This window comes from Daldinia childiae (assembly GCF_008694065.1).
Source record: "Daldinia childiae strain JS-1345 chromosome Unknown Scaffold1, whole genome shotgun sequence".
In the NCBI taxonomy this organism is placed as follows: Eukaryota; Fungi; Ascomycota; class Sordariomycetes; order Xylariales; family Hypoxylaceae; genus Daldinia; species Daldinia childiae.
This window is the reverse complement of record NW_022984642.1, coordinates 1727733-1740729: the sequence shown is the minus strand read 5'-3', so window position 1 is coordinate 1740729 and position 12997 is coordinate 1727733. Positions and strand designations below refer to the sequence as shown.

At 43.5% G+C, this 12997-nt stretch overlaps 4 protein-coding genes across 5 annotated transcripts; all 4 read left to right on the top strand.

The window, feature by feature from the left end:
• Positions 1 to 312: 312 nt before the first annotated feature.
• GL218_00452 (uncharacterized protein) lies at positions 313 to 1723 on the top strand (the record flags this gene model as incomplete). Its single annotated transcript, XM_033576872.1, has 7 exons — positions 313 to 331; positions 392 to 545; positions 607 to 682; positions 739 to 951; positions 1016 to 1448; positions 1507 to 1557; positions 1617 to 1723. 7 exons carry the CDS (start codon positions 313 to 315, stop codon positions 1721 to 1723), a joined length of 1053 nt encoding a protein of 350 aa, XP_033442337.1.
• A 323-nt stretch (positions 1724 to 2046) lies between these two features.
• GL218_00451 (uncharacterized protein) lies at positions 2047 to 2925 on the top strand (the record flags this gene model as incomplete). Its single annotated transcript, XM_033576871.1, has 3 exons — positions 2047 to 2582; positions 2649 to 2807; positions 2862 to 2925. 3 exons carry the CDS (start codon positions 2047 to 2049, stop codon positions 2923 to 2925), a joined length of 759 nt encoding a protein of 252 aa, XP_033442338.1.
• Positions 2926 to 6151: 3226 nt separating this feature from the next.
• GL218_00450 (Fatty acid amide hydrolase) lies at positions 6152 to 8178 on the top strand (the record flags this gene model as incomplete). The annotated part of the gene is made up of 4 exons (XM_033576870.1): positions 6152 to 6276; positions 6333 to 6435; positions 6492 to 7275; positions 7397 to 8178. 4 exons carry the CDS (start codon positions 6152 to 6154, stop codon positions 8176 to 8178), a joined length of 1794 nt encoding a protein of 597 aa, XP_033442339.1.
• A 2389-nt stretch (positions 8179 to 10567) lies between these two features.
• Positions 10568 to 12086, top strand: GL218_00449 (the record flags this gene model as incomplete). 2 transcript variants are annotated; one of them, XM_033576868.1, is made up of 4 exons in its annotated part: positions 10568 to 10694; positions 10759 to 10979; positions 11454 to 11672; positions 11808 to 12086. In XM_033576868.1, 4 exons carry the CDS (start codon positions 10568 to 10570, stop codon positions 12084 to 12086), a joined length of 846 nt encoding a protein of 281 aa, XP_033441393.1. The 2 variants fall into 2 exon arrangements, with proteins under 2 accessions (XP_033441393.1, XP_033441394.1); XM_033576869.1 differs by having other exon boundaries at positions 10759 to 11232; positions 11299 to 11672.
• Positions 12087 to 12997: the final 911 nt, after the last annotated feature.

The following is a 12997-nucleotide window of genomic DNA, read 5'->3' as shown; positions in this document are numbered from 1 at the left end:
CCGCCTGGATCAGATACTCTCACTGCCCACCGCTATACTCTGTCAGCAGCATCCAAGACTCGCTATCGATCGAATACCATAGAATTTACTGCGCATTTTTCTCCAGATAAACAGACAGCTGCACTTCCATCAAGTATCCAAAAAAGAAACTCCAGAGAGTGGAACCAGTATTGGGAGGAGGGCGGTTTTGTTGATTTGACATCTTCTTCGAATACGAAAGCGGACGAGCTCCAGCGACGTATTATCTTATCCCAATATCACGTTCGAGTGAATAGCGCAGCGACAGGCCAGTCACCACAAGAAAGTGGATTGATGAATAACGGGTGGTATGGTATGTGTAACCTCTTGGTGCTCATTATAACGTACTTGTCATGGAACTAAATTTATGTAGGGAAGTTTCATATGGAAATGGTTGTTTGGCATAATGCTCATTGGTCGACGTGGGGTCGACAGAAGTATTTTGATAATATCTTCCCTGGATTGTACGAGACTCTGTTACCTTCGTCGATGGTGAGAGCAAAGTTAATGGGATGGGAGGGAGCTAGGTGATTCGGTTCCGAAAACCCCTGGATACATACGATCGACAACTAACAGGAAGCTAACTAGGTGGCCAAAGATGACCGAAGTTGACACCGGAGTTAGCTCGCCGGGTGGCATCAATGGTCTACTTTTATGGCAACAGGTACGTTAAAGTTATTATTTTAGTAGCATCTCAACTGACACAACCCTCCTTTACAGCCTCATTCCATGTACATGGCAGAACTAGCGTACCAAGCTTCTCCTAGACGAGAGACTTTGAAAAGATGGGATTCCATTGTAAGTGCCGCTGCCGATTACATGGCTTCTTATGCTTGGAAAAATGAGAGCTCGGGGCACTATGACCTTGGTCCGCCTAGTTATGGAGTAACAGAGAACACACCTCCAACCGAAACGCTGAACTTAGCTTATGAAGTAAGTGGCGTACTTCCCGGCTCTCCTGGAATCGTACACAGTGCAGCTCATATTTAATACCTAGATTGCATATTGGAGATATGGACTAGACGTTGCGCGTGAATGGAAAAGGAGATTAGGTCAACGTATTCCTGAAAAATGGATAACCGTCGCGGAGAATCTGGCCCACCCACCTCAAGTTGGTGGCTTATACGCTGTTTATGAGGGTCTAAATAGTTCCTGGTGGGAAAATCCTAAACTTAACGGAGATCCTCGAAGCCTCATTATGCTTCAGGGTATTCTCCCTGACACGCCAGCAGTTGACCCTGACGTTGCACTTAAGACGGCGGATAAGATCTGGGAAGTATGGACCGATGACAAGATCCGCGGGTGGGGCCGACCCGTACTGGCGATCAACTCTGCTAGAATTGGCAATCCAGAGCGTGCTATCTATCATATGACAGCATATGACTATTGGATATTCGACGACGCAGGATTTGCTGTGAGAGGAGGTGATGGTAAGCTTCATCTACAATAAACGAGATTCCATCCTATCATTCTAACAGTTGTATATAGGTGGCACCCCTCCTCCATTCATACCAGGTAACGCAGGATTCCTTTATGCAGGTGAGCACTCTTGATAATCTCGTCGAAGTCGTTAGGGTTATTAACGAATAATAATTTAGTCGCGTATATGGTTGCCGGTTGGAATGGATCCACGGAGGATGCTCCGGGTTTTCCCAAGGATGGAACTTGGATTGTTAAGCATGAAGGTTTATTAAAGGCACTTTGAATGTTAAGAACAGCTTCGTACATTAGGAGGTACATTAGGTACCTAAAAAGCTAGAAATCTACCTAACTAAAGAGGTACCTAATGATAATAAACTCAGTACCTAGCGTACTCTTATCATCCCCGCTTCTATCATCCCCACTTCGGGACAGCCCGAGATTTATGACGTATGTGCTTTCGAGGCGCGTAGCTTTTATCTCAAGATAGAAATCGTAGTCTTAATCTTAGTCTCATTAGGTTCTTTCTAAGCACTATGAGCCGGCGATTGGAAGCATTCATCCGTAAACCAGAGAGCTGCTTATTTTATTTTACTCCATGAATTCAATATGGCTAGAATTTGGTATCGCACATTCCGAGATTTCTTTTCCACTCGGCGTCTCTGGCTGTTTCCTCTTCTTGCTGGTTTATCTTGGTTTTTGACGCTCACTATTTTACTGGTGAGATGGCTTGCTATCGGCCGTCCCCAATATCCCGGACAGGTGAATCCATATGTCCCGTTTATTAGCGACATTGCTGCCCATCAGTTTAAGCCCGTTTTCATAATTGGGTGTGCAGCTACCGGAGTTACGTTTCTTGGAACCATGTTCTCGGTACATCATGTACGCTATTCACCTAATTTCTACGGACTGACAGACGACGCCCCGTGGCGACAGACCATGAGTTTAATTGCGCAGATTGCTGGCATTACTGCTGCTGTTAGCTTAATAAACCTTAGTATCTTTGATACAGACGACGCGCATGTACGACATCGACACCTTCTTATGGGTACATTTGGAGGCCTTTTCGCGAGTGCGGTAACTACTACTGCTGTGTGGTGGGATCAAATTTGGGGTCCTATGGTGTTTGTGGGCTTGAGGAAATGGTATGTCTCATTGGAAAAAAAAAAGATCTTGAATTTGAGAGAGCTGTGACGTTAACACGGCCAAAGGTGCATCTTCAACACAATTCTAGTGACCTGTCAGTTTGGTTGCGGACTAGCATTCGTAATTCTCATGTATGGTGGTTATTTTAAGTCCTCGGGCATACTTGAATGGTGCCTGACCTATCTCGGTTCCTTTTGGCTCGTTTCGTTTGTCGGATACACAATGTGAGTTCATGAAAGTTAAAGGTACTGGCCTATCAGTTCTAACAAGAGATATAGGTTCAGGGAAGGCGATCGTCCTGTGTTTGAGGATGATGCTGAGCAGCAACCACTGTTAACATAAGTTTTCATATAATACAAAAGAGTAAGTTTAGACCTAGACTTTCTGATACGATATAGACACCATGATATTACTACCCCATTCCGTATTTAATATTGTCTTTATCTAGTGGCTAAATAATTAACTTTATTTAGACTATTACAAGCATCGTGTAAGAATCTACGGGTATAAAATTGGGGTGAGATAGGCCATGAGCTTGTCAACTTGATGATATCTTTATAATAAATATCTCTATTATCTGTATTAGTTGAGGAGATTTAAGAGGTAGTTTCCTCTTATCTACTAACTAGAGCTTAAAAGTTGCTCATGTGAGGTCCTGCTCCGGAAAAATCAAGGGACTAAAACTCATAAATTTACCAAACGAAAACATAGTCAGATATAGTTTAAAAATGAATTTAAAAAGGGGCTATGAAGTGCGGCGGTGTTTATGTAATGGCGTATGGTCTAGGTACATAACTTGCGGAATATACCCACTTTTATTAGCGTCACGCATTTATCACAGACACGCTTCTGGTCCGTGCACATGTACCCAGAAACTTATACAAAATTTCTCCTCCAGTAGCGCTATGCCGATTACGCATCACGTCTAGCGCATCGATAGGAAAAAAGATAAAAATGGCTTCATCATCCAAACCATATTCGCTTCAACTAGCTGAACGCATCCACAATACCACCGGCAAGGATAAACTTGGTCGCATATGTTCTGCGGGCTTTATCTTAGAATCATCATGGCATTCAGTCGTTGAGAGGAGATTCTTGAACACACCGCCTCAAGTTGTGAAGAAGGCTTTGCTTAGAGCAGGTATCTTCTGGACGGTGTTATATTTTGGTACCGGTGAAGCATTGAAATGGGCCGAGCGGAAAGTCAAGAAGGCCGAGGAAGGCCGGCCATGAAAACGAGTGGGCAATCGGAAGAATATCTCCTCCCATGGGAATTATATAGGCCGACTCTTTTACATCGGTCATTTGATACCCTTTGTCGTCATGCATGAACAAATATTGTAGGGGCACTCATACGCCAGCACATAAGGGCAATATATTGCTTCCCGAAGGACATATCATGATACCTGCGAATGTCACGAGTTTTATACCGTCAGCTCCAAGTTAGCGCGATGTTTTTCTTATACGCATTTTATCTCGGGTATCGGACTGGTTCTAGGGGGAAACAAAGCGACTATGACAGCAACAACTTAGAGATGAAGTCTGCTCAATAGAATTAAGTAGATGCCGAATGACGCGAATAAATATCGTTTAAGCGGAGGGGATCATTATTAGCGATGGCAAGATACTGCTAGATAAATTGATCACCATAAAAACACTGGTTCTCGTAGGAATTATGGTTGAACATCCACAGGCTATCATAGTGCCAAGCTAGGTGAAGATATCATCAAGTTGTGTGGAATTGCGGCATCAAACATTGGAGAACCACCAGTAATGAGAGAATGATGCGATCAGCCCAACTAATCACGTCAACTCCAATGCCCTTCACTGGATCCACAAATTTCAATCCGTCCCAGTTTGGCCAGACAGCCTTACGCAATGGAAACCATCGTCGTACAATCACGACAGTCTAATGCTGCCCCAACTCTCGCATGTTGTATTATATATGTTTATATATCGAGATTCGGGGCCCCCTAATGGATTTCCAGGTGCACAAACCCCCGTCCACCTGGTATATACTATCTTGCTTAACTCCGGTATTAACTCTTGCTCTCTGGATGTCGGAAACTATAAAATACTAATCTAAGAAGTCGTGCCTCTTGGCAGTCATGGTTGAACCTCGAATCTGTAACAACTATACCGAATTTTATGACGAGAGTAGCACGGATATTCAGTTTGGGTCGAAAAAGCTTACTCGAAGTGCCCAGCTTTTAGCCTACCAACTACCTAGCCCCTAAACTGAATCAGCAAGACCCTAAGACGAGTACAGCAAATGTCAAACTACCAATCCTTCCCACAATTTCCTCGACTACCTACAGAGATAAGGCGCCTGATCTGGGTTCATGCTCTGCCCAGAGGCCGCATCCAACTCTTTGCCAAGAATGTACCTTGGGAGAACTGGCGTCTTCTACCGCCTGTAGTTGCCCATGTTTGCCAAGAGTCACGAGAAGTTGCTGTGAACCACTCAGTTGTGCGTGGTTTCCCAACTGCAGAAGATAAACACACAACTACTTGGTTTATAGGGTCTCGTGATATACTTGAGCTTCACAGTGGCTATCCTTACCCTTTGTCGAACCCAGAGCCTTTCTTTTCTGCAGCAGAGAGATTGACAATCAACGCTGGAGACTTTGAGGGCGAGATCAAAATTATTATCAAAGATCTCATCGAAGGTCGACGGTTTCATAGCGTCAAGATGATATATCTCATTGTCGAACAGATTGAGACCGCGTATTGGCCCAAATTTCGACCGGATATGACGGAACAAGATAAAGGCAAGGGGACAGTCCTTGACTTATGCAGCGATGAGGATCAGAGAAAAATAGATGGCTATAAGGCATGGGCACGTTTTCAAGAAATGTCACCGGTCTTTCCTCGACGTCAAGATGTTGAACTTATTCTTAGGTCGAGCCTAGATAAGATCATACTAGAAGAAATATGTCGATATCACGAACGTCTATTGCAAGCTGGATACACCGAGGAAGAATCTATAGCATCATTTCCGGCAACTACTCCTATCACCCCAGATCATCCTTGGATCCTCCAACAATGGAGGCGCCTACCAGAATTCCGCCCGGCATTGTTAATCTTAGGATGGAGGTAAATCATGTCTGTATGGATGGAATAGAGAAGTGGATATAGGACTGAATAATTCTGGCTTGTTTTCCACTAGCAATATGCCCCTCGAGGAATGGTTTCATATGTCATTTCCAACTATAACACTTAGGGTAGAATAAGTTTGGATTTTTCCCCGAGTACATGTACGTTTTGGAATGGCCTCCGGGGATGTACCTGGTAGTCGACAGGGGGTCGTTGTGGCTTCAGATGTGGCTTTCTGATTAAGCGGACCGAACACTTTAGATTACTTACCTAATTCAATATCTACACTAGAATGAGGTATGAGGTACAACCACTCTTCCACTTTAAGTCCGTGCAATATTTAGCGACATTTTACCGGTGCCGAGGTGCCATCTATTCACCTTAAGCCACCTTACCTCGAAGCCACATAGGGTACTAACTTAATAACATACAACGTGTCTAGTAGGAAAGGCTAGATTGATTTATTATCGAAATGGCATCAACACAGCGATTCTCAGGATACCCACTTGCTAAAGAAGGCCCTAAAACAGCATACGTGCCAGCACAGGATAAAAATCCTCCCCTTAGAGGCTGGTCTTTGATTATTGCGGCCAAACTGTAAGCAGTATTATCTGTCCTATTCATATACGATCAATTGCTCATATAACAATCAGCGTCACATATTTTCCGTCCGTAGCTAAGGCTACATGGGGAAATGCCAAGTTTGGCTGCGTCAAAGATATACCAGGTCTAAATGAGTACGACTGGCGCCTTCAAGTATGCAACCACCGTATATTCTGATTCAGATGTCAAGTAATTGATAAGCTGAGCAGCCCATTGTCACACCACTTATAGCCGATGGCGTCGTTCAGAGTAAGGCCGAGATCACGTCTGATCTTTATGAACGACAGCCGGATGATCTAGCCGGCCGTTTTTATTCTGCTGCTGATTATCATGAGCTCTTCAAATCCAAGAAATTAACACCGCTACAAGTAGCAGAAACCCTACTCCCGCTCATAACCAGAGGCCAGGATCCCCCAGCTAAGTATGAATCGGCCTGGTCTGTTACGAAAGAAGATCTTGTACTGGCAGCAGCTAAGAAGTCGACGGAACGTTATGCTATCGGCCAGCCTCTAAGTGTTCTCGATGGAGTGCCGATAGGAGTCAAAGATGACACGGATGTAGAGGGATATATATCCCATATGGGACGGCCCTTCGATCCATCCGATCCCTTCTTTAAACCGGCAACTAGTACAATTTGGCCGGTCGCACAACTAGAAGCTGCCGGTGCTATCGTCATTGGCAAGCAGGTGATGCATGAGCTCGGTTCAGATATTAGTGGGTGTAATCCACGATGGGGGACGCCCATAAATTGGAACAACCCATTATACTATCCAGGCGGCTCGTCATCGGGCGGAGGGTCGGCTATCTCCTCCGGGTTGGTCCCTATCTCTATTGGCACTGATGCAGGAGGGAGTGTCCGCATTCCGGCCTCGTTTAACGGCGCGTACGGATTGAAACCTACCTTACATCGTGCTTACACGATGAAGTCCTCTATCTGTGTCATAGGCCCCTTGGCAGCGACAGCAAATGATCTAGCTATCGCGTACCGTATTAGTGAGTATACTCCGCCCATTCCTCAGTTACTGTAGACTGCCTCCCATAGCAAATATCTATCGCACTAGGAATCGATATCTCAAAGCCTAAGAAACCCATATACTGACCGTGAGTGTATTAGTGACGGCGCCTAACTCTGAAGATCCAATACAGGGCTCTTTCGCGTTGTCAATTCCGCCGAGTCCTTCTGCGAAGAAAACAATCGGCATTTATCGTGATTGGTTCGACCAAGCTTCCCCTGGTGTCCTTAACGTCACTAGGAAAGCAATTGCATATTTTACGGATAAACTGGGTTACGAAGTTGTTGATATTAGTATCCCCTATGTACAAGAGGCCCAGTATGCTCACAGCGCGTGGGCGCTCACTGAAGGCATTGACCATCATAATTCACACGCTATGGATCCAACGCGTCCGCTCACGGGTCTCAATAACTGTAACCAGCTTCTAATGGCCGTCGGCTCGTGTACGTCAGGCACTGATATGATCAAATATGGTCAATTGAGAGGGCTACTCATGGAGCATCTCGCGTTTTTATGGAAGAAGCATCCGGGTATGTTGATAGTCACGCCGACGGCACCTGAAGCTGGATGGTTGATCCACCCTGCCGACCAGGCGTATGGATTTAGCGACGGCAATATAACAATCCGTAACATGATGTATATCTGGCTAGCGAACTCGACAGGCTGCCCCGCGGTTACTGCACCCGTTGGTTACGTTGACCCTGAGCAAGGTGAAGGCAAGCTACCGGTCGGCCTCATGGCGATGGGAGAGTGGGGTGCGGAAGAGCAGCTTTTGGCTTGGGCAAAGGAGGCTGAGACGTACGTGAATGATGCTTACGAAGGTGGTCGCTACAGACCACAGGAGTGGGCCAACGTTGTCAAAATTGCCAAGACGGCAGAATGATGTCTAGACTTGAGCGACATGGGAGGAATCATGATATCTGTTGTATTTCTAAATTTTCATGGTCAAAACTCTTAGGAATTTTTACACAGAGATGTTCTTGAAAGATTAACTCATAGATTACGTACCTAACCTATAGAATTATTGCGTACCATTATACGTGTACCAGGAAAATAGTTCATCATAACAGGCGTTTGAGTTCTATGTTGTAACGAGGCACGCTATTAAGATACAAGAATTCTCTAATTCATATATGAACTTCCTTGTTGCCAGCTCACAGCCCAAGCTAATTCCTCGAAATTTGGTATTAATTCGCATCTTATCTAATTGCTGATTCATCCCACCACGCTTTGAAGTAAAGACTCCTTTTTGGAACTCTGGCGCGTGTCATGCATATTGAAGGGTACAGCTTGTTATCGGCCCGGCCATTCTCTATTATACATATCTCAGTGTTAAAGGGAAATACGTGATATCCTTAGAGCTATATTCTGACCTGTTAGCCGTTGTGCTCATGCAAGGCGGCTGCGGAATGTGACGGGCCGTATAGTGGATTAGGCTTGCGGACGTCGTCATCCTCAATCGGGATGAGGGTTAGCTACGCACCCTTCGATATCGGCATCCGGAAGAGGAAGGTGTTAAGAAAATTGTCTTTCATCTCTATACCCCGGAGTAGACACAATACCACCGCGCAAATAGAACATATATCAAGTTTTTTGATGAAGTATGATCTCAATTAAAGTTAGATTTTAGTTCTAATTCCTAAAGCGTCACAGGCCTTTCTATCTAATGGTTATTGTATACATATTGTCTGGTTCAACTTTGATATCAACCATCTGAATGGCCAGTTGAGTGACAACTTTTAATACGTCAGGTAGGTACGTACGTACGTAACATGAATCAACTCTCCACATCATAGTTATTTATCTGAAATAAGAGTTACAAGAACTTAAGGCACTCACTCTCTTGCTATTGTGTCATTTGGACTATACTGAGTTGATAGTGTCTGATTGAGGAGAGATCCACTATAAGAAGTAGGTACCAAGCCTCCCGATGTCACACTGCGTAACAAATACTACCGCATGAAAGTGTTTACGAGCTTTCAAAGGTATGTTATGAAGGCCCAAAATAGGCGTACATAATGCGATATATACTTCTTTAATTCTCATTTATTAGTATAGGTATTATATTTACGGGGAATAATGCCTTACAACCAGAAATGGAAAGTGGTTCGCGGTCTGGAGATAGACCCGTTATTCACATCATGCAGCATGTTGAAACCTATATGTAACTGAATTAATATACATGCTACATGCATCGTGACTTTTTTAATAGGTCTTTAGGTGAGGGCGGTAGCGCCAAGTACAAATATACCGAATGTATGAATTAGCTTAGTAAAAGTCCTATTTACGCTCACACCCTCTCCTGAGGCTCCTTTGAGAGAAGATACTAGGCTTTTGGTTTGAACTAATAATACTAGTATAATAAGAGGTACCTACCATTAAATATTTATATTTCAAAGTCTATACAGTAAACAGTTTCACGAATATTGCGTTAAAATGTGACTCAGCAATACCTACCATCTCATCGTCTTACAATCTTATATGTCGCGACCTTATTCATACAAATGCCTTCACGCGGATAAGAAGCTACGACAATTTGATCTGATCATTTCCAAGGTGTCCATTCGACTAGATCTTGCACGAGAGGGCTAATCCTTTCGGTGATCACTGCAGCTGGTCACGAAAACCTGGTCACTAACCCTAGTAGATTATTGCCTTTCATTCATGATACAAATGTAACGAAATTCTAAGCAGCAGCTTTGGCTGTAGTAAGCCATTGCTGCACTATCACGATTATTACCTTAGCGTAGCGATAGTTTTCATTTTATTATTTGCTTATATATATAGAGGAGGAATAATTAAAGATATTATCATCCTCCATCAAGATTAGGTCTTAAAAAGTCAATCACAATTCACGGCGTGGGGTTAGGTTTCATCATCGTCGAGTTCTCGGTAGATGATCCCAATGCTGCCGGCATAGAGCTTCGCTCATGTCATTGGTCATGCGAACACTTCTCTCTCAGAACCTCCAATTCGTATTGGTCCTCCTCTGCTCCATGGGCTTTGACCTCCGGGGTAGTTATGGTACCCCCACGCAGATCTAGGGCGGGCAACTTAACATGGATTATCTCGGTAACATACCCGATAAGGGTTGTAACAGTGATAGTACCGGCATCTTGGCGTCTAGAACTGGCGGCAATACTGAGCCGTCGCATTGATTTAATGAATAACAGACTGGAAGGTCTTAGGTAGCAAAGCTTGTTTCTTTTTACAGCTGTTTGGTGTTTTATTCCGACGACTTCAATGCCTCAACTACAACTTACCAGCTCGACATGGTAGTCCAACTACTCCATGAGGTAGTTGGTACTGCTATCGTGGTTCTTCTATACTCCCTCCTTTGTTTAGCAGCTAGTTCTATCATGATATGGCTGGTATGGGCACATCACGAGAGGGATAGCTGTACGTTGCGCATGATCTAAAGTTAGCTTCAGGATGAAGAATAATTGACTGGTATTACGTATAGATGTCGCACTACTTTCATATTTTACGCTCTTAGGAACTATTGCTAGCATTATTCAGCAATTCCATACATTCATATGGTGGAGGGATGTCAAAGTTGAACAGTACAAATACGCCGTTGCGCATCTCGGCAGCCCTGAGATTGCTATCGCAGGACCGTCCGTTGGGCTGGACCTTGTCCTCTTCTATATACGTGAGTACCAGTCCCCCGAAATGATGACCAAGGTATCGCTAATTGCAGAGCAAGAATACTATACATATAATGCAGAAGCAATATTCACGCTTTTCTGGGCCATCGCGCTTACGCGAACCGTCTTCAAATTTACAAATTTGATGACCTTTAGACGTATCAAATATAGAACGAGTCAACTGGCCAAAGTCGTGGCAGTCATCTTCCCCGGAATTCTATTGTGCCTCCTACGGTTGAATAGTGTCCAAAGTTCTCATATGGGATTCTTAATACTTGCCAATTTCAATAGTATGCGCCCCTGTTGTATTCGTCATCGCTACTAGTAGAGAACTAGTTAAGATAACACGACATTAGTAATGATCAGCCTATCTATTGGCAGTATTCTGTTAATAGCAATCCTTATTAAATATATTTACACTCGACGTCGACTTGTTTCGTGGAACGCCCAATACTTATTTTCAAGGCGGTCACAAGAGCCGGGCGGAGAAATTATTAACGTTCTGGATCAGGGAGATGGTCGTCAGAGCATATACGATCGCTGGCTAGTATTACGATTCTCTATCGCGTTTGCAGTCTTAGGGGTCTTTCAGTTGGTCACAATTCTCTTAGAGGTGTCACAATTGTCGAACCACACAATGGAGAAACTAGGCGAATCCGCGAATCTATCGAAGGAGAGGGCTAAAAATGATTTCCTGCTATTTATGCCGGGTGTATCAACAAGTTTACTTGTAGGTCGACCACAAAGTTACACTTAATTTCCCAGTCATCCATATTATCCGCTTTCTATACACCTCAACGTCAAAGTCCGGGCTTTAGTTGGCTTCTCTAGTTAAGTAGTTGTACTCTAACTCTAAGACTACTAGGTATTCGTCGTTTTTGGGACAACACGAACATTTCGAAAAGCAATATATAAGACATTCGTCCCGAAGAGGTTTCAAAAAAAGCCAACCGAGGCAGCCCCCGTAACGACTATAATACCTGACGAAGACGTTCATGCCAACGAAGAATATGGGGCGAGCTTTTACGATGCAAAAGGGCAAATACAGCCTGACTTGGGGTCGAATGGAGCAACGATAGCGGCAGCCGATACAAGCCAGCCTCTGGCGTCTATAGATTTGGCTAGAGGATGTGAATTAAGATAGAAGACATTATTGGATGGTGAGCTGTACTTTTTTATACAGCTTGCCAAGGGCTACCATCGCGATTTCTAGGTAGTCATGTAATATTTGTTGGGTCACTAAGGGAGTCTATGAAAGAAACTACTGTAATTACAGGAAAGGGAATACGGAATAGAGGCTAACGCTAGGTACCAAGCGATATCTAGATTCAAGATAGGGAATGAAATGATACCACTTTATTGCCATTTATGGCTACCGTTCTATTTTATTAAGACGTCATAATATTATTATATTTGGTACCTATTTAGGGATTAATAATATAACTACCTACGTATTTATTCTTAGTTGATTGCTCTTATAAGAATCTAGGTTCGTAAGATGTAGCAATGTATTTGAATCAAATTTGATGTCCTCTACCAATATCTGTCAAGCACTAGGTTATAGTTATTCCTACCCTAAAAATGAAGAATGTACATAATAGCAAAATGGTGACGATAAATATTTTTGCTATCATTCCAATTCAAAATCCCGAAAGCCTTATACAAGATTTAGTACCGTTAGGTCATTAGGCTACAAGAAATATTATTAAAATAAAACACTATGAAATTGTAGAAAGTATTTCGGCCCTAGGACATGTACTTTGGGTCTTCTCTTCAAATCCCCCCACGGAAATAATACTTTCTGTTAGGCAACTAATATCCTTCGCCTCAACAACTCCCACCGCCGTATCCGCCATAGCATTTACCCTGTTTTGCTATGCAAACCAGTTCTTGATATTACACGGACCATCTCACTGCTTCGTATTCAATGAACCCTTCGGTTTTAGTAATGGTGGTAAGAGCAAGATATTAGATATGACGATGTAAATGAAATATGAGAGTATAACAAGGAGCCTTTGTTTAAGGTGTTTAAGCGCTCTAGGGATCTACCTAGCA